General features: G+C 47.6%; 2 protein-coding genes across 2 annotated transcripts in view; both read right to left on the minus strand.

Moving 5' to 3' along the window:
• The window catches only part of LOC130683447 (bromodomain adjacent to zinc finger domain protein 2B-like), a 307,961-nt gene that overhangs the window by 207,819 nt on the left and 77,962 nt on the right, over window positions 1–22,180 (minus strand). The gene's annotated exons all lie outside the window — the stretch shown is intronic.
• Window positions 652–11,213, minus strand: LOC118933015 (uncharacterized). Its single transcript, XM_057500196.1, is given in 5 exon segments — window positions 652–933; window positions 1,242–1,519; window positions 2,096–4,063; window positions 5,180–5,555; window positions 11,112–11,213. Coding segments are annotated over 5 exon segments (2,979 nt in total). The 3' UTR covers window positions 652–678.

Genomic DNA, 22,180 nt, shown 5'->3' on the forward strand with positions numbered 1-22,180 from the left:
GGACAGTATTAGGTCCTATTGGAGCGGCTGCGAGGGCCTGGATGCTGAGTTGCACTCGTAGAAGGATTCCACTCGGGGGTGTCTGGTGGAGATACAGTCCCCAAGTCAACCCTCCTGTTCCCCATCGGGGGTCTTTCTTTCCCTGTTCTGTAAATTTGAGTCTAAGTAAGTTACAGTTGGGGCTGTACTTCACTCGAGTGCATGGTCTAACAAAGGAAAGGTGGATAAGCTGCGGGCTCACATCCCATTTTTTTTCTCCGTCATTGGAAGTGACACAGCTCCATTGTGCACAGTAGAGGGACTCAATTCCTCCACACTTCTGTCTTTCTGCTCCCGTTCGAAACCCTGGGCATGCATAAAATCCATTCCTACTTACAGAGACTCGGCGTTGCTTTTTCCGCCAGTCTCCTCCTCCCATCCCGTCTATGTCAGCTACTTTATCTAAATTAAAATATAAGTCCGGGAACCAAGTGCCCAAAGGGGCAATATGGGTGGTGTGATTATACTCTTCTTGGGTCTGCCCATTTCCTACTTTCCAGGTAAGCAGATAAGGGACATGAGGATTAAGGCTCTGGGGGGTTGGAAACAGCAGGAGCATTAGAATTACTAACAACATAGTTCCTTTTACACAAGCGAAGCTTAAGAGGATTATCAGTCCGAGTTACTCACCAGTCCGAGTCAGACGGGGGTGCCTTCTTTAGATTTGAAGCGTGTATCCAGGAAGAGACGCCGTCCACTTTCACAGCTGTGGGAGTAGTCAGGAGGACGATGAAAGGTCCCTTCCACCGTGGCTCGAGGTTTCCTGTCCGGTGCCTTCTCACGTAGACGGGGTCTCCCACCTGGAACTGGTGAGGCACTGAGAGGTCCTCTGGCCGATAGGCTTCCTTGATGGAGGCCCACACCTCTTTCTGCACAGCCTCCAAGGCTCGTAACCTTTCAAGCAAAAACTTATTAGTTGCACACTCAGGGAATGTATGAAGATGTGCTGACTGAAGCGGGGCCGGGGCCCCAAACATTATTTCAAAAGGCGTTAGTCCAAAGCAGCCGGGAGTGTTCCTGACTCTAAACAGGGCAAAGGGAAGGAGGACCAACCAATCACATAAGCCAGTCTCTATGGACAATTTAGTCAAGGTCTCTTTTAGAGTTCTGTTCATCCTTTCTACCTGTCCTGAGCTCTGGGGCCTGTATGCACAATGCAATTTCCAATCCGTCCCCAGGATCTTGGCCAATCCCTGACTTACCTGGGCAACAAAGGCAGGGCCGTTGTCGGAGCCGATTACCTTTGGGATCCCAAATCTGGGAAATATCTCTTCAAGGATCTTTTTAGACACCGTCTGGGCTGTCTCAGTTTTTGTGGAGAACGCCTCTGTCCATCCTGAAAATGTGTCTAGGAAAACTAGAAGGTACTTATATCCATACTTAGCAGGCTTAATTTCAGTGAAGTCAACTTCCCAATAAGCTCCTGGGCGATCTCCTCGAAGTCTTTTTCCAGATATTGCTTGATTTTTGCTCACGTTTACTAATTGACAGGGTACACAATTTTTTACAACCTCGTCAGCCAATTTTCCTAATCCAATAACATGATAAGGGGAGTCTCGAACCAAGGTTTTTAGGTTTTTTGCTCCCAGATGTGTCAATTGATGTAATTGCCTTAAGTATTCCTCTGCCTCTCTCTGGGGCAGGACAACTTTCCCTTCTTCAGACTTGTATATCTCTTGGGGCGAGAAATTTTTGAACCCTAATTTGTTTATACAAACGAGATCTTCAGGTGTATACTGGAAGCTCTTAATGTGGGTGGCTTCCGGACACACTTGGAGGGGCAAAATGTTCATTCCCTGAGCCGCTTGCTTTGCGGCTTGGTCTGCCCTCCGGTTTCCTCGAGCTATTGGAGAGTCATCTTTCTGATGTCCAGGGCAATGTATTATTGCTACTTCCTTAGGCCTATGGATGGCTTCTAGCAAATCTAAAATCTCTTGTTTGTTTTTAACATCTTTCCCGGCAGAAGTTAACAGCCCTCTCTGTCTATAAATAGCCCCGTGTATATGAGCAGTGGCAAAGGCATATCTGCTGTCAGTGTAGGCGTTAAGTCTCTTACCTTCTGCCATCCTTAGGGCCTGAGTCAGGGCGATGAGTTCTGCTCGCTGTGCAGAGGTGCCCATTGGGAGTCCACTGGCCCATATAATCCGGTCATCATCTACTACTGCAGCTCCAGCCATTCTCTTACCATCCATGATGTAACTGCTCCCGTCCGTATACCAAGTCAGGAGTCCCGGTCCTCCTAAGGGCTGATCTTGCAAGTCCTGGCGGGTGCCTGTCTCCTCAGCCAGGATTTCCTGGCAGGTATGAAGCACTTCCTTCCCCGAATCGGGAAGCAGAGTGGCCGGGTTTAGAATGGCAGGGGGGGCAAACTCCACACGATCACGATTCAGGAGTAAGGTTTGGTAGTGAGTCATTCTGGCATTCGACATCCATCTCTTGGGTGGCTGCCGAATTACACTCTCCAACGCATGCGGAGCAACCACAGTAAGTTTCTGTCCCAGTGTCAGTTTGTCAGAATCTTTAACTAGGAGGGCCACGGCCGCCACTACTCTCAAACAGGCAGGCCATCCGCTACTTACTGGGTCTAATTTTTTTGACAAATAGGCGACAGGTCTCTTCCAAGGTCCCCATTGCTGGGTCAGCACTCCCCGAGCCACTCCACCCCGTTCATCCACAAAAAGGACGAACGGCTTAGTCACGTCCAGCAAGGCCAGAGCAGGTGCCGACAGGAGGGCCTTCTTGATCTCATCAAAGGCCTGTTGCTGTTCAGGTCCCCAAACAAACGGGGCTGCCCCTTTGGTTAGGGGGTACAGGGGGGCGGCTAAGGTGGCATATCTGGGTATCCATAATCTACAGAACCCTGCTGTTCCCAGAAATTCGCGGACTTGGCGCGGAGTAGTAGGAATCGGGATCTGCGTCACAGTCTGCTTCCGGGCTTCAGTAAGCCACCTTTTCCCTTCTCTCAGGGAATACCCTAAATAAGTCACTTGTTGTTGGCAGATCTGTGCCTTTTTGGCAGATGCTCTATACCCCAGCTTAGCAAGTTCAGTCAAAAGGGCTTCAGTGGCCTCTTGGCAGACTTCTTGTGTAGGGGCGGCTATCAGCAAGTCATCAACATATTGTAACAAGGTTACCTGTGGGTTGGAGGCTCGGTAAAAGGCCAAGTCCTGGTGTAAAGCCTCGTCGAAGAGGGTAGGTGAATTCTTGAATCCTTGTGGCAAGCGAGTCCAGGTCAATTGTCCAGTAGTTCCTGTGGAGGGGTCCTTCCACTCAAAAGCAAACAGCGGTTGGCTACTCTGGTGCAGGCGCAAACAAAAGAAGGCGTCTTTTAAATCTAAGACTGTATACCAAGTGTTTTCTGGGGCCAGAGAGCTTAGCAGGTTATAAGGATTCGGCACAGTGGGATGAATGTCCTGTGTTCTCTTATTAACTTCTCTTAAATCTTGCACTGGTCGATAATCTCCTGTTCCCGCTTTCTTTACAGGCAGCAAGGGAGTGTTCCATGGGGATTTACATTTTACTAATATCCCCTGCTCTATGAGCCTCTGGATATGGGGCCTAATTCCATCTCTGGCTTCTTTACTCATTGGATATTGTCTCACAGTTACTGGTGAGGCTGAGGCTTTCAATTCTATGACCACTGGGGGCTGATTTACAGCAAGCCCCATACCTGCCGTCTCCGCCCAGGCCCCTGAAAACTAGTTGAGCCACCTTTGATTAACTCGGGAGGGTTCTGGTTCCTTAAAAAGGCGGTACTCGTCTTCTAATCTTATGGACAGAATACTTAGGCCCAAAGGTTTCTTCTCTCTATCAGTCACTCGGGTATCTTCAGCCTGAAAGGATATTTGGGCCCCGACTTTGGTCAAGATGTCTCTTCCTAACAAGGGTGTAGGGCATTCCGGTATAACAAGGAATGAGTGGTTTACTTGTCCCACTCCTAAGTCCACTGTTCTTTGGGTAGTCCATGCATATTGTCTCTGACCCGTGGCCCCGAACACCCAAGACTTTTTACTAGAAAGGGGGCCTCAAGCTTGGGTCAGTACTGAATGTTGAGCACCGGTATCTACCAGAAACTCAACGGGTTGCCCCTCCACCTTCAGAGTTACCCTAGGCTCGGGGAGGGGCTCCGAGCCCCGTCTTCCCTAATCCTCATCTTCCAGCAGAGACAACACCTTCTTCGGAGGTCCCCGCGGTGGTTTCTTAGGGCATTCTTTCACCCAATGCCCCTTCTCCTTGCAGTACGCACACTGATCTTTATCCAAAGGAGGCCGGTTGCCCAGGGACCATGCCTTACTAGTTCTACCACTAGAGGGCGGGCGTCCCTTACTTTCTACTACTGCGGCCAAGATCTTTGTTAAATTTCTCTCATACTTCCTATCCCTCTTTTCTTCTTTACTTTCCCTTTCCTTTTCCTTCCTTAACTCCTTCTCTTCCTCAGTCTCTCTCTTATGATAAACTTTCTCTGCTTCTTTCACCAAATCCCTCAGCGACAAATCCTGTAAGCCTTCTAGTCTCTGAAGCTTTTTTCTAATGTCGGGTGCCGACTGTCCGATAAAAGCAAGGGCCACTGAAGCACTATGCCCCTCAGAAGTGGGATCAAAGGGAGTATACCGCCTGAAGGCTTCTATCAGGCGCTCTAAGAATACTGCGGGTGCTTCAGTGGCTCCCTGGCTGACCTCTCTTACCTTGGCCAAATTGGTGGGGCGTCTTGCGGCCCCACGGAGACCTGCCACCAGAGCCTGGCGATAGATGGTTAGTCGCTCCCTACCTTCTGGAGAATTAAAGTCCCAGTTGGGTCTAGTCAACGGGAACCCCCTCTCTATGTCATGAGGGAGTTGCAAAGGTCGCCCGTCGGTTCCAGGCACATTCCTTCGTGCCTCCAGGAGAATCCTCTCTCTCTCTTCCGTGGTGAAGAGCACCTGCAAAAGCTGCTGACAGTCATCCCAGGTGGGCTGGTGGGAAAACATCAGGGACTCTACCAGACCAGTTAGTTTCTGCGGTTCCTCTGAAAAGGGCGGGTGGTTAGCTTTCCAATTATACAAATCAGCAGAGGAGAAGGGCCAGTATTGCAGAGGTTGGAAAGGCGGGTCCCCTTCTTCCCCAAGGATGGGAACTCCATAAGACCGGAGAGGAAAAATACCCGGTGGGTCCAAGGTGGCCCCTCGGCGGCGCCGAGTTCCCTGGGCAGGTCCTGGAGCCGGCCCCACTGCCTCAGCATCAGGGACTGAGGGTGCTGGGGCTGGGGCCACCGGGAGTGCCGGGGCTGGGGGCGCCAGGAGTGCCGGGGCTGGCGGGTAAGGAGGGGGAGGGGGATCATCAACCATAAGCAAATCTTGAGTATCGGGGTAAACTTTGGTAGTTTCTTTTTCCTTTTTCTGAGGTTGAGTCTGGGCAGTTAAAATTCGAGGGCCCATTTTCTTTTGTACCCAGGGCTTTACCCAGGGTGGGGGGTTCTCCACCAACTCTTGCCAGACTACAATGTAGGGTTGCTGATCCGGGTGTCCTTGAGACGAATCCTGGAAGACAACAGCTTTTACTGCTAATAAAGTGGGGAGATCAAAAGTCCCCTCCGAGGGCCACCCAACATTGAAGGTGGGCCATTCGGAGGTACAGAAAGTCTGCCAAGGTCCCTTTTTCACTTCTACTGACAAGTTATGTGCCCTCGCTCTGACTTCCATCCAATGATCTAACGTCAGGCTAAGGGGGGTCGTCACTGCCTGTCCCATTGTCAGTATAACAATAATTAGACACGTAAAAGACACAAAAAACAAAGACACACACAAATTAGACACACAGCGGCCGCGTTTAGTTCTCCTCAGAGTCTCAAACAGAAACCGAAAGGAATCAGAGGGTTGATACTCTCGGCGCCCAAAAACCAACCCTATCTCATCAGGTTCACTTTGCCGGAAAAACAGACGGGAGGCTACCAGGCGTCCCTGGCCCCCCAACCTCCCCGAGGCGTCCCCCAGGGTTGCAGCCTGCGGTTCTCCTAGTACGTCTACTGACCGCAGTCGCGACCCCTTACGGGACCGGGACGGCTGCCAGACAACGGGTACCCTTTCAGAATTCTGACCGGTCTCACTGAAAAACAGAAAACAGAATACAGACAACCCAAGGCGCCACTAATCTTACCTCTTCCTCCAAGAGCGACTTCGGGAGTGAAGCGGGGTGAGCGCAGATCCCGGACGAGCCCCCAAATGTTGGATTTTTCCCAGAGGAGAGCGCTACCCTAAATCACTCACAGAAGGCGTCTCTTGATGCAATAAGCAAGAGGAATTTATTCAGGAACCAGCTAGCTGGGGTCCAAGTGTCAGCCCGACGCAGCGGGTCTCAACAAGGACCCCGAGCACTCAAAACCAAGGGTTTATATGGCATTTTCAAAACACTTAACTCTTAGTAATTTTCCACAGCTGCACATTATCTTTGCAAGACATACATCCTGGGGTTAAGCGAGAGCAAGATAAGACCACTCCTCAATTGTTAGGGAGGTTCTGCACGACAAGCTTGGTATGTAGGATTAACTGACCAAGGTTAGCTGACTGAAGGCCACAGCTGCCCCCATCCCGGTGTTCATGATTAACTTGTTTTCCAAGGCCTTACTCAGTTCCAGTTTTTTTTCTTTAAGTCACAACTTCAGAAAACTGCTTCTAGGCCTTTAAGATGGCTACTCTTATGCTAACTTATTCTCATTCTTACAAGTGTAATCAGCTTTCCATAAGAGAAAGTCACCTCTTGTTAAGGTGGCTTTAGTTAGCATGCCCCAATCATTAACTGTAAGGCAGTCTTCTCTTAGAGACTCTAACAATTAAATAGTAAAGGGGGAAACAGGGCCATATGAGGAAACAGCATTCTTTAAGTCGCTTATATTTTTAAATTTAAGGCGGCGGTACCGCTGAGTCCTAATGGTTGAAGTGGCATTCTCATCCTCTCCCTCAGTGTTTTCTGACTCAAGCTGGGCTATAGGCTCTTCTGCATCCGTATCTCCCAGTTCTGATTCTCGCGGTTCAGCCTCATTTGACTCTCCCTCAGTCAGTTCTCCATCGGTCGGTCTAGTTTGGGATCGGGTCACTGGGAAGACATGAAGAGTTTTATTTTTGGTTTTAACTTTCTGAACGGGGGGAGCAGAGGTGGAACATACTTTTATTTTCTGAACAGGGGGGACGGGGGTGCTTATTTCTAAGTCAAGGTCACATAATTGCCTAAGCAATTGGGATCTCTCCCTTTTGATCTGAAACAGTGCCTTAAGGGACTGCACCTCCCGAGAGAGTTTAACAGTGGCTTGTTAAAGGGGGTGGTATGTTATAGGGCGGTGGTATGTTATAGGGCGGTGGACCTGCACCTAAAGGTGCTTGAGCGGCCCAATCAAGATTATGGTGCTTAGCGGCGGCATCTTTTAGTTCGTCCTCCTCTTCAGGGGCGAGGGGATCACCGTCAGGGCTGTTGGACTTGAGACCGGACAGGACTGGGTAAATAGATTTTTTGAGGGGCCCGCTAGACGGCGGATCATTCTTAACCTCGGGCATAGGAATGGAGACAGAGGGACAATTAGAGGCTGGGGAGGAGGGATGAAGGTCCTCAGGGACCTCCTTTTTGTGGAGAGAAGGTTGAATGGTTTTAAACTTTCCCTTCAGATAATTTTCACTATCGTCAACAATCTTTGAAACATCTGGGTGACAGTGGCGGTCCTACAACACATCGTTTATGAGTTTCCAATAAGAAAATGCCTGTACTGGGACCTTCTCAGGGCCAAAGGAATGATAATAATCATTCAGGCAGTTGCCAAGTCGGCGCCACTGTTTTTCATCTATAGTTCCTTCCTGGGGGAAACATGGGCAGACATCCTCTAGCAACATAAAGAATTTAACTAAATCTTTCTTCTTAACCCATATTCCTCATGTCTTGAGAGAAGCCTTAAGTCCCTTAACAAATAACTCATGCTTATTTAGTGTTTGCCCCATGATTGCATCGCTTTCCTTACCTATATCGATGTGTGTCACAGGCAGGTACTCCTGCGGTGATCTTCATGCAGATCGTCACTCACCGGTGGGGTGGCGATCCAAAGAAAGAAGGACGGCCGTCCAAATGAGTGATATCCAGTTCAGGCTTCATACCTCGAGCCCCACATTGGTCACCACATGCCCCAGCCGGTGGGGAGTTCAACAAGGGCTCGGGGGAAAGTTAACATGGATGAGAGACAAACCAGACACAAAGAAGGAGACACAGTCTAAATTCTGATCAAGGTCTCAAAGTTTATTCTTACAAGGAAGATTATATAGGAGCTAGGAGGGGGAAACAGCTCCAGCTGAAGTGGCAAGGATTATCTAGGTTGCTAGGATACCTAACTGAAGAATGTTCTCTGGAAAAGATCATGGGTGGTGGATTACTGAGAAAAGACAGAAGGTTTAACCAAGGAGGGGATGTTATCACGGCAGCTGCTTAATCTCTATCCCAGCAGTCTAATCGCAAGCTGAGTCAGTTGATGTTCTTAAACGGTGCAGGCTTGAGAAACTAGAGGCCTAGGAGAAAAGGGCAAGACCATTGTTTCTATGGCCTACGGCTCCCGACAGATAAAGAAGATGTGGTACATACACACTATGGAATATTATTCAGCCATAAGAAGAAAACAAATACCACCACCATTTGCAACAACATGGATGGAGCTAGTGGGTGTTCTGCTCTGTGAAATAAGCCAGGTGGAGAAAGACAAGTATCCAAGGATTTCACTCCTCTGTGAGGTATGAGAACAAAGCAAAAATGGGAAGGAACAAAACAGCAGCAGACTCACAGAACCCAAGAATAGACTAACAGTTACCAAAGGAAAAGGGACCTGGGAGGATGGGTGAGAAGGGAGGGATAATGGGGTAAAGGTGGCATCACCATCCACACACATAATGTAGGGGGTGGTGGGCCCCGGGGATTGCAGTATAACACACAGAAGACAGGTAGTGATTCTATAGCATCTTACTACATTGATGGACAGCGACTGTAATGGGGTGCGGAGAGCGCACTTCATAATGGGGTAGGGGGGAAGATGGGGAGTCTAGTAACCATAATGTTGCTCATGTAATTATACATTACTGACACCAAAAAATAAAAGTGTTTCTGTTTGAGTGCCCAGAGAGACAGTCAGTAGAAAATAGCCCTTCCCGCCACCGTGGATGCTTTCTGTTTGGTTTTTTTTAGTGCCAGTGCTCAGTCATAGATTCAGTGGTATAGCAAGGCCCTTCTCATTTTTTCTCAACTCAACAACTGAATTGCTGTAATAATATGCATCTGGGCTTTTGAAATCAGTGGATTTTATGATGTTTACGAATGTAAAGAAGCAATAACCAGATACCGAGGGAAGTTTGGATGCCAACCAAACACGCCGCTCCACAACACACTCTTTGCTCCCAACTGCTCCAGTCTAGAACTCGGTGTTCCTTTTTACCTGTCCCTCCTCCTATCAGTGGTGACGCCGATGTCCCTCAAACTTGGTGGGGAGCAAAGCACCAAGTTTATTCTTCTGTCTACAACAGGCCTGTGGAACAGGTCCTCTCAGAGGAAAAGCAGTAGCAGCAGGAGAAAACCCAAAGACATAGAAATAGATGGTATGGTACAATGAAAACCGACACAAGAGACGTCTGAGACCCATACTTAATACCTTCGGAGATACGAAAGCAGCCGCCCCCATACAAAAAAACTACACCAGTATGGAGAAAGTGCAGGCACAGAACAAGGAGAGATCTGGAATCTTACCCCACTGGGCCAGAGAGAGGAGTCATCACAGCAGCAGCAGCAGCAGATGGGGCCTGCCCCACGCACTCTGCGCTCATCACCGTTAAAGATAAGGTTCTGGGATTGGCTCGCTGGGCCACTCGCTAAGCACCCAGAGGCATACACAGCGGGGACTGAGGGGTAGTCAGTGGCATCTCGCCTGCATTTATGTTCCGCATGGTTTGGAACATAACGAACGGTTGGCGGAGAAGGAAGTGGCACCAGGTAACACTGAAGGGGCAGCTGAGCTTTGAAGCTGAGTCCAGTCATTCACTGTCACCACAGTTCAACAGATCCCGTGACCCAAAGAGTGATGTGCACAAGCTGACACACTCACATTTGATAAGGGAGGTTCTCACCTAGTACGGAGAAGGGAGAGGACGGCACGACGAAGTGAGAGTGCACGGTAAGCCTCCAAGAGGAGGTGACTAGAGAGGTGGGTCTTCAATGATCCATGTTCTTCTGCTGGGGTGAAATGTCTTAAAAACCAGAGTCAAGAGGTGGGAACCCCCAGAGTAAATAATTCAGAGATGAAAAGGCACGAGACAGGATCTTTTCAAGGAGCAGGGAGCTGGGCTCATAGGGATGGAGATGTAGACAAAGTGAAGGCCAGACCGTGAGTTGGGGCTGGAGAATTTCACATTTTATTCTGTAACAATGTCAGTGCTTCCACACTTTAGCAGTGAGCAGGCAGGGCCTAGGTCCACCAGGAAAGACCTGAGAAACTAGAAGCAATGTTACTGACACGGGACACGAGCTTCACAGGTAATAACATAAACGATGAACAGTCAGCATCTTGAATGGACAGGCTGACTGTGAGTGGAGGCAAGTTTGCCCCACAAGCTTCCATCTTGACTGACGGGCAAGAAAGGCGATGCCATCGGGACCAAGAGTCTAAAGGAGAAGCATTTTAAAAATAAAAAGTGTTTCCCAGTTTACTGTGTTGTGTTATTCATGTATGAGACACAGGCCCCCAAAACTAGGTCGGAGAGAAAACCTTGGGGTCTGGGCCCAGTCATAATGTGGGATTTGGCTATGCTGAGACCCAGTGGTCCCCGACCTACACTTTCTGTGAAAAGCAAAGAAAGAACTTGCCCACAGGCTAGAAAGGCAAGTCATGGGGTCTGTGCCCTCCTCAGAAGTCAGCCACCTGGCTGGCCATGGCTGTGAAGGCATGCCTGGCTCCAGGTGTCCCAGAAAAGCTGGGAAGACCCAGGAAAGATCATGCCATGTCCCGGGCAGCATCTGGGTGACTCCGCGCCAGGCTGTGAGCAGGCCCTGGCCTCCGTGATAGTGGGAGCATGGGGGCAACGCACTTGCCGCCCGCTGCACCCCAGGTGTCGAGCCCATGAAGATCCAGAACCCGGGTGGGCTGAGCTCTGACAGACGCGGGCACTGCAGACCTCGATGGTACGCATGGTGGCCTCGCTGGTCCAAACACCTGCACGGCCCTCAGCGGGCAGTCCCAGGGGCTAGTGATTCTACTGTGGTTGGCCTTGGGGCCGCACCATGGCCTTGGCCCAGGGTCTCCTCTGGGCGGGGCCGGTGTGCTTAAGGCAGTGGGGTCTTGTTGATGCGGCCCGTGGGTGACTTCACTGCAGCCCAGTCCACTTTGTGATGTGTCCCTGGCTGACATACATACCAGGCTCACCCTAGCTGGGCAGCTCAGTGCATGCTTGACCTGAGAAGGAGTTAGTGGCATTTAGACCCTCTCCCTAGCTACAGACCCTTTCCTCGGAACATTTGGCGCACACCACAACACATTTTTCCGTGTGGACAGTTTCCTAGTTCCTAAGGTACGTGCCCCACCACGCCCGCCGCATCCCCAGCCCCACCTTCTTTGCCCGACGGTCCTTCCTGTCCCAGGGACGCTGCCCCCTATCCCTCCTGCCAGGGAGCACCCTGCACCTGCCCGCTGCCCTGGTCACAGGCTGTTCCACCGGGATCCTGTGCCTATAGTGGCTGGCTTTTCCCACTTTTCCAGCAGAGTTCCCACTTCCACGGGTAGCAGTCCTGGGTCTCTGGACAATCCTAGGCTCCCAGCAGATGGCTGGAGAGAGACTACCCAGACGAGCTTCTCCTCTGCAGGGCACACGTGCACCACTACCAGCCCATCTCGAAGTATCCTGCCTCTACAAAACTGTCATCCAGAGTCAGCCAACAGACAAGGCCTTGTGCAGCACAAGAGCCGGCCCGAAGGCTGGCTCTGACCCTCGGGGTGTGCCGATGGACACAATGCCACCACCGTTGGCCATCATTATCCAGTAAACCCCGGCCCCACACTAGGCTGTGAGCAGCACCACCGCCGGCCTCCTGTGCGAGTCAGACAACCACCACACGGTCGGTCATCGTCTGTTCTCCCCTGGCCCCATACGATCCTGTGGGAGGCACAGACGACGGCCTTGGCCCTAACCGCAAGGCGGACAACGACCCGATAGGCATGCCACCGCCTTCGGGAAAGGCACCTACTCGACCCCCATTGCCTCAGATGATGCAGTGGGCAGCACAAGCGCCGGCCCGAAGGCTCACTCTGACTCTCAAAATGAGCCAATGGACACGACACCACCGTCGCTAGCCGTGATCTTCCGGTCCCCACCAGGCCCCACACCAGGCCATGGGCATCACCACCACCAGCCTCCTGCACACCTCAGACACACCGGCATAGGCGGTCATCGTCCAGTCTGCCCTGGACCCATACGATGTGGTGGGAGGCACAGACGATGGCCTCGGCCCTACCCCCAAGTCGGACGATGAACCGATGGGTATGCCACCACCCTCGGGAAAGGTACCTACAACTGACCCCCAGCCCCAGACAAGGCCATGGGCAGAACAGGGACCGGCCTTAAGACCGCCGCTGATGCTCAAGACGAAACAATGGACATGATGCCACCCTTGCTGTCCGTGATGTTGCGGTCTCCCCTGGCCTCACATGAGGCCGTGGGCAGCGCCACCGCCGGCCCAAAGGCTGACAATGACACTCGAGATGAGCCGATGGATACGACAGAGCCCTCGATGGTCATCAGCTTCCGGTCACACCCAGCCCCTCACGAGGCTGTTGGAGGCACCACCGCCGGCCTCCTGTGTGCCTCGGACACCCACCGCGTGGGCAGTCATCCTCCGGTCAGCCCTGGACCCATACGATGTCATGGGAGGCACAGCCAATGGCCTCGGCCCTACTCCTAAATCAGCCTCCAACCCGGTGGACATGCCACAGCCCTTGCCAACGGCACCTACAGGTCTCCCCTGGCTCCAGACACGGCCTATATCCTCCTGTTCATTTAACAAAATCTTTCCAACAATATGTGTGTATATTATATATTCACACTAAACCTTGCTCTTGCTAGTATGCCTCTGCTCTGTTTACTCTTTGACTCAGCGACAGAGGAAGAACACACATACATGAGTGATAATGTTCTAAGCCACACTTAACTATGCAACGTGTTCCATGCTCCAGTGACTGGGATGTGGAAATAGCTGCGTTTTATGACTGTGCATGCCCACCGCGAGGTCTGCGTGCTGAGCTTTTAATGCATCACAATCCAGGGGGAGGCAAGTCCAGAGGAAGGAGACCGGGTTCCTTCCCTCTCCTCTTCCACTGCTCTGAGCTCACTGGAGGATAGGGAATCCCTGCTGTGACACAGGAAACCTCTCATCATTTTGGTTTTTAAACATGTTTAATTCTGTATGTGTGTGCCTTGTGTAACTTAAGAATTTGGCCGATTATCCTCACACATTCCCACTTCCCCAAGAGAGAAAAGATTTGGCATCCAGGTCCTTGAGGCTGGAGGAAAGACAGAAGGAAATGCATCTGCCTGCTGTGTGATTATTGAAATTTAAGCTTACTTAGAATTTATCAAGAAGCTTAGTAATATCAGAAAAGGTCCTCTTTAATGACTGCCTGGTCTGACTCGAACCTAAACTGCTAACAAGTCAAACCACATTGAGTTACAACTGTGCCCAATTCTTGCTGACCCTAAAGTCTGCAGGGTCTCCACCAGACTTAATACACACAGAATTCCTAACCTGTGAAGACCACGTTCTAGTTGGAGGGGAAGAAAGAGACAATGAACATCTGTAAGTTTTCCGGTAGCTTAGCCGGTGACAAACACTATGAAGAATAAAAAGCAGGATATGGAGGACTGAGAATATAGGCAGAGAGAAGCAGGGCTTTCAAAATAAACAGTGGACAGGGTAAGCCTCAAAAGGGAGGTGGGACTTGAACAGTCTAGAAGGAGGTGACAGAACCAGGTATCTGAGGGAAAAGCATTCTACACAATGGGATAAATTACTGAAAAAGCCAAGATTAAGGATGCTTGTGGTCTTCAAGGAGCAGTCAGTCAGCAAATGCGGCTAGAATACCGTCAGTAAGGAGGGAAAAGAGGACTGGGGACAGAGATATGGGTTTAAATCCCCACACCACCATTTACTAGTTTTGTAGTCACACGCTGTTGACTCGAGGTGCAAATGTCTCAATGAACCCAGTGCTGTCTGTCTCTAGGGCCTAGTTACCTTGCAGACTTTTGGAAACATAAGTAGAGAAGTGACATAAAAGCCAACTTGTGAACTGTTCTGTACATAAGGATAGATGGGTAGACAAAAAGATGATGATAGATAGATAGGACAGATAGATAGATGATAGATTAGATAGGATAGATGATATGTATAGATAGATTGAATAGATAGATGATAGATAGATAGATAGATAGATAGATAGATAGATAGATAGATAGATAGATAGATAGATAGATAGATAGATAGCCATGTTAGAAGTGTTAACTGTTTGTAAGGCTGTGGGCACTGATGGGAGGAGCGAGTACGTCGGACACTGATGATGTGCCAATGTCTCTGGCTGCTGCCCCCTCTCACATGGGACACTGATGATGTGCTGAAGTTCTTGGCAGTTGCCAGCTCCCAACCTGAAAAATATGCCTTGGTCTAGCCAATCCTCGTGCTGCTGTAAATCTAAGCTCTGCTTCCCCCTACCTTCTTTAAAATCTCACAGCCTGTCTACTTAAGTGTGAATTCCCCAGCCTCCATTTCTATAGACTGGGGAAATCTCGCCTGGGTATTTGCATTCAAATAAACTACCGGGCCCTTTGTTGCCTCTCTTCACCTGTTATTTCACCTAGAATTTGTCTTACACTGTTCTGTACATAAGGATAGATTGGTAGACAAAAAGATGACAACCTGTAGATGAAAGACAGATGACAGGTGATAGATGATAGATTAGAAATAGATACATTAGGTAGATGATAGATATTCATAGATTAGATGAGTGGATTGACAGAGATGACAGATAGATAAGATATATATAGATGACAGGTGATAGACTAGATAGGATAGATGATATAGGTAGGTTAGATTAGACAGATAGATGATAGATAGATACAGAGTTATGAATTGAATTTTTGGGCCCTCACCTCACCATCTTCGGCTCCTCCTAACCCCCCACTACCACCACACACCCACATACACACTCACACAAGTTCATACTTGAATTGAGTCAGGGTTGAAGCCCTAACCCCACTCTCATGGTATTGGGAGGTGGGGCTTTGGAGGTTATTAGATTTGGAAGATATGAGGGTGGGGGTAGAGCTGCCATTATGCTATTAGCATAATCAGTGCTATTAAGAGGAACAGAGGACAGAGCTTTCTCCCTCGACCCTGTGAGGACATAACAGGGATGGGGCCGTATGCAAGCCAGAAGATGTGACCTCACCAGTAACTGAACCTGCCTTGGTCTTGGACTTCTGCTTCCAGAATGGCGAGAAATCAGTGTCTATGGATGAATCCCCCACTCAACGACACTCTGGTTATCAGCTTGAGTAGACTAACATAGATATGTAGGTAAACAGAGACGCACTTAGATGATGGATGGAAAGAGCCTATGCATAGATATCTGTGCTTAGGTGTCTGCATAGGTATCTGTGTCCAACCACCTCTGCACTTTGAAGTCTGATCCCTATTGGGGGAACACGAGGAGCACAACTTATGCACATTTCTTTTTTAAAATGTGGGCTGCAGTTTCCGATAACTGGGGTCTCCTTTAACTCTCAGCCATGTGTGTGTGTCTGTGCGTGTGCGTGTGTGTGTGTGTACACCACTGACCCTATCGGTCTACAATCACAGGAGATGCAAAAGTAACAAAGGAACACCGGATAGGGCAAACATCTTGTAAAATATGACCAGAAAGAGTAAAATTTTCCACAACCTCTGGGGATATCTTTGCCAAGTGTTTCTATGCGATTATAGAAAGATCTTGCTGGAAATGTTGCTGGGACCACTCTGAAACATCAACTTTGTTAAGGTAATAAGCCAGGACAGGAGAGCAGCAAAGAGCATTCACAGTGTGTCGCCTATGTATCATGCTAAGGTGTACAGGATTTAATACTACTACATCACTTCATCTCACCATTTCTGACGTGAAATGACCTTATGCACCACCTTCATCCCGGAGTAAAAAGTTACTTCAGAATCACCTCTCTTAACGGAAAATAAATAAGTGCGGGAACATAAACATTCCTAGAATTCCTGCCAAAATCACCCAACATTTTATGCTCAGCACCCCTTTCATATGAATGGAAACATAGCTCTCATCGCTACTATTCCATTTCAGATAGACCTCACTCACATCTAAATGCCTAAATGCACTGAAACTCCACCTACACCATGACAGCAGAGGGGAGGAGTTTCCCCACAAGATAGCTGGCCTGCCACCTCAGCAAGCCCATGGGCCACCGGCCCACAAGAGCCCCGTGTGTCACCAAAAGGCAGTTCCCTTAACCAGTGACTACACGCATGCTCTCTGGAGATGGGCCACCAAGCAGGGCTGCCGAGGTGACATCAGTGCACAGGCAAAAAGTCCTACAACTGGGAATGCACCTGCCTCGGACACCACAGGCCAGACAGGGTGCTCTCTGCGCGGGGCCTCGGATATTCCCTGCAGCTCACGCAGCCGCCACAGCAGGAACGGCACAGGGGCAGAGAAGTTGGATTACCCTGGCCCGCACATGTTCAAGAGCCAGCCCGCCATCCACACTATCCACACCCAGCAGACACGTGCCACCTACACAGGAGAAGTTCCCACCCAAGGGCACTCTCTCAAGACCCAAACACACAGCTAACTCACATAAACAAACACAAGGAATTGAGACTGAGAAGGACACAGAGGAATCAAAGTGCACCTAGTGACAGAACGTTGACAAAAGTGAGAAAACAGATACATAGACAGAGGATTGATACATAGATTGGATTGATATACATACATATTGATGATAGATTAATTAGGTAGATACACAGATGATAGTAGATAGATGATAGATCATAGATAGATAGATGACAGATAGATAGATAGGTAGATAGATTACACAGATAGATAAAGAGATAGGTAGGTAGCTAGATAGGAAAGCATCTTACTAAACAAAGCTATCTTTCACTCAAGACCATCTACGTGCTCCCTTATAGAAGATTCACTTGAGATCCAAGGACACAGACAAACTACAAGCCGAAGGGGTGGGGACAGGTACACAACACAAGTGAAAAGGAGAAACAAACAAACAAATGGATTCTGTTTGAGTCCCCAGAGACAGTCAGGAGAAAATAGCCCTATCTAGCCACTGTGAATTCTTTTTGTTTGTTTTCAGCAGTGCCCAGTCATAGATTTAGTGCTACAGGAACGTCCTTCTCAATTTTTCTCACCTCAACAACTGAATTGCTGTAATAATATGCATCTGGGCCTTTGAAATCAGTGGGTTTTATGATGTTCATGAATGTAAAGAAGCAATAACCACCTAAAGAGGGAAGTTTGGACACTCAAATAAACACATCACTCCACAACACACTCTTTGACCCCAACTGCTCCTGTCTAGAAATAGGTGTTCCTTTTTATTTGTCCTTCCTCCTGTCAGTGGTGATCATGCAGATGTCCCTCAAACATGGTGGTGAGCAGAGAACCATGTTTACTTTTCTGTCAACAACAGGCCCAGAGAAAGGATACTTGTGGTCTTCAGGGAGCACATAGTCAATGAATGTGGCTAAATACAGTCAGCAAGCGAAAAGGAGGTAAAAGAGGAGGGAGGACAGAGATACGGGTTCAAGTCCCTGGACCACCATTTCCTGGTTTTGTAGGTACACGCGGTTGGCTCAACCTGCAAGTGTCTTGGTGAATCCAATGCTCTCCCTATGGCCTAGTTACCTTGCAAGATTTTTGAAAACATAATGTAGGGAAGTGACACAGACTATGTTGTTAACTGTTCTCTACATAAGGACAGAAGGGCAGACAAAAAGATGATTGATTGATTGATAGATAGGAAGTTAATAGAAGATAGATAGGTAGATAGATAGAGAGAGAGAGAGAGAGAGAGAGAGAGATAAGTACATATAATTTAATAAGAGCTATTGCTCATAAGCCAGGAGAGTAATGGTGAAAGCACATAGCAAAACTACAAATAAAAAAGAAGAAGAAAATCCAGTTTAAAAAGTGCAGTAAGCAGCCATAAGAAGAAAATAAATCCTACCATTTGCAATGACATGGATGGAGATAGACGGTATTATGCTCACTGAAATAGGCCAGGCGGAGAAAGACAAGTGCCAAATGATTTCACTCATGTGTGGAGTATAACGATTCTACAGCATTTTACTACATGCTGATGCACAGCAACTGTAAGGGGTGTGGGGAGGGGACATGGTGAAGTTGTCTACAGCATCCAACCTTGCTGTAGGGCTGCGATTGTAATGGGGTTTTTGTGGGGGACTTGATGAAGGGGTTAGCCTAGTAAACATAATGTTCTTCATGTGATTGTATATTAATGACAAAAAAAAATTTCAACGTGCAGTGAGAGCACAACTCTCAACAATCAGAATAAAAGGACAGGCTTTGAGTACTCCAATCAAAAGACACAGGGTTAGAAGAGGGATGAAAAGTCAAGACCACCTACATGCTCCCTTACTGGAGACACTCTTGAGATCTAAAAACACAGACAAACTACAAGCTTAAGGGGGTGGGACAGGTTCCCTATACAAGTGAAACTGAGAAACAAACAAACAAACAAAAGGATTCTGTTTGAGTCCCCAGAGACTGTCAGTAGAAAATAGCCCTATCTAGCCACGGTGAACTGTTTTTGTTAGGTTTCAGCAGTGCAAAGCCATAGATTTAGTGGTGCAGCAAAGTCCTTCTCATTTTTTCTCACCTCACCAACTGAATTGCTGTAATAATATGCATCTGGGCTTTTGAAATCAGTACGTTTTATGATATTCATGAATGTAAAGAAGTAATAACCACGTAAAGAGGGAAGTTTGGACACTCAAATAAACATGCCACTCCACAACACACTCTTTGCTCCCAACTGCTCCTGTCTAGAAATAGGTGTTCCTTTTTATTTATTCCTCCTCCTATCACTAGTGATCACACCGATGTCCCTCAAACATGGTGGTGAGCAAAGCACCAAGTATACTTTTCTGTCTACAGCAAACCCAGAGGAAGGATACTTGTGTTCTTCAGGGAGCACTTAGTAAATGAACGAGGCTAAATACAGTCAGCAAGTGAGAAGGAGGTAAAAGAGGACAGAGGACAGAGATACGGGTTCAAGTCCCTGCACCTCCATTTACTGGTTTTGTAACCACACGCGGCTGACTCGACTTGCAAGTGTCTCGGTGAACGCAGTGTTCTCCCTACGGCCTAGTTACCTTGCAAGATTTTTGGAAGCATAATGTAGGGAAGTGACATAGGCTATGTTTTTAACTGTTCTGTACATAAGGATAGATGGGCAGACAGAAAGATGAATGATTCATAGATAGATAGATGACAGATAATAGATATATAGATGATAGACATGATAGATAGATGATAGGAAGATAGATAGAAAGAAAGATAGAAGGATATATAGATAGATAGACAGATAGACAGACAGACAGACAGATAGGTAGATACAGATACATATCGATTAACACAAAGCTATTGCTCATAACCAGGAGATCAATGGTGAAAGCACACAGAGAAACTACAAACAAAAACGAAGAATGAAATCCAGTTTAAAAAGCGCCGTAAGCAGCCATAAGAAGAAAACAAATCCTACCATTTGCAATGTTGTGTATGGAGCTAGATGGTAGTATGCTCAGTGAAATAGGCCAGGCAGAGAAAGACAAGTACCAAATGATTTCACTCATGTGCGGAGTATAACAACAAAGAAAAACTGAAGGAAAAAAACAGCAGCAGACTCACAGAACCCGACAGTGGACTAACAGTTACCAAAGGGAAAGGTACTGGGCAGGGTGGATGGGAAGGTAGAGATAAGAGCAGAGAGAAAGAAAGGGGACACTAGGATAAGCATGTATAATGTGTGGGGTTGGAGAGCATGTGGAGAGCTGTGCAACACAGGGAAGACAAGTAGAGATTCTACAGCATCTTACTACACGCTGATGGACAGTGACTGTAAGAGGTTTTTGGGGGGGACTTGGTGAATGCGGAAGCCTAGTAAACATAATGTTCTTCACGTGATTGTAGATTAATGATAACAAAAAATATTTTTTAAGTGCAATAAGGGCACAGCTCTGAATCATCAGAATAAAAGGACAGGCTTTCAGTGCTCCAAACAAAAGACACCGGGTTAAAAGAAGGGATGACAACTCAAGAGCACCTATGTGCTCCCTTACAGGAGACTCACTTGAGATCCAAGGACACAGACAAACTACAAGCTGTAAGGGTGGGGACAGGTACCCTACACAAGTGAAACTGAAAAACAAACAATCAAACAAATGGATTCTGAGTCCCCAGGGACAGTCAGAAGAAAATATCCCTATCTGGCCACAGTGAATTCTTTTTGTTTGTTTTCAGGAGTGCCCAGCCATAGATTTAGTGGTGCAGCAAAGTACTTCTCAATTTCTCGCACCTCAAAAACTGAATTGCTGTAGTAATATGCATCTGGGCCTTTGAAATCAGTGGGTTTAATGATGTTCACGAATGTAAAGAAGTAATAACCAGATAAAGAGGGAAGTTTGATAACTCAAATAAATACGTCACTCCACAACACACACTTTGCTCCCAGCAGCTCCTGTCTAGAAATTGGTGTTCCTTTACATATGTTCCTCCCTCCTATCAGTGGTGATCAACATGAAAAGGCAAAAAAATATGATCCAGACAAGTTTAACCCAGACAGCTTCGGGATCTGCTACATCTTCCCCTGACAAGGAACCTGGGGAGATAGATTTAGCCAGTCTTCCTGAAAAGAATTCAAAACAAAAGTCATAACCATGCTGATGGACTTGCAGAGAAATATGCAAGAACTAAGGAAGGAGAATACAGAAATAAAACAAGCTCTGGAAGGACTTCAAAACAGAATGGACGAGATGCAAGAGACCATTAATGGACTAGAAAACAGAGAACAGGAAGGCAGAGAAGCTGATGCTGAGAGAGATAAAAGGATCTCCAGGAGTGAAAGAAATTTAAGAGAGATGAGTGACCAATCAAAAAGGAATAATATATGCGTTATAGGAATACCAGAAGGAGAAGAGACAGAAAAAGGGATAGAAAGTGTCTTTGAAGAAATCATTGCCGAAAACGTCCCCAAACTAGGGGAAGAAATGGCCTCTCAGACCACAGAGGTACACAGAACTCCCATGACAAGAGATCCAAGGACGGCAACACCAAGACACATAATAATTAAATTGGTAAAGATCAAAGACAAAGACAAAGTATTAAAGGCAGCCAGAGAGGAAAAAAAGGTTACCTACAAAGGAAAACCCATCAGGCTATCATCAGACTTCTCAACAGAAACCCTACAGGCCAGAAGAGAATGGCATGATATACTTAATGCAATGAAACAGAAGGGCCTCGAACCAAGACTACTGTATCCAGCACGAATATCATTTAAATATGAAGGAGGGATTAAACAATTCCCAGACAAGCAAAAGTTGAGGGAATTTGCCTTCCACAAACCACCTCTACAGGGCATCCTACAGGGACTGCTCTAGATGGGAGCACTCCTAAAAAGAGCACAGAACAAAACACCCAACATATGAAGAAGGGAGGAGGAGGAATAAGAAGGGAGAGAAATAAAGAATCATCAGACCGCGTTTATAATAGCTCAACAAGCGAATTAAGTTAGACAGTAAGATAGTAAAGAAGCTAACCCTAAACCTTTGGTAACCACAAACTTAAAGCCTGCAATGCAATAAATTCATACCTTTCAATAATCACCCTAAATGTAAATGGACTGAATGCACCAATCAAGACACAGAGTAGTAGAATGGATAAAAAAGCAAGATCCATCCATATGCTGCTTACAAGAGACTCACCTCAAACCCAAAGACATGCACAGACTTAAAGTCAAGGGATGGAAAAAGATATTTCATGAAAACAATAGAGAGAAGAAAGCAGGTGTTGCAATAA

The sequence above is a fragment of the Manis pentadactyla genome, chromosome 1 (assembly GCF_030020395.1).
Source record: "Manis pentadactyla isolate mManPen7 chromosome 1, mManPen7.hap1, whole genome shotgun sequence".
NCBI classification, from domain to species: domain Eukaryota; kingdom Metazoa; phylum Chordata; class Mammalia; order Pholidota; family Manidae; genus Manis; species Manis pentadactyla.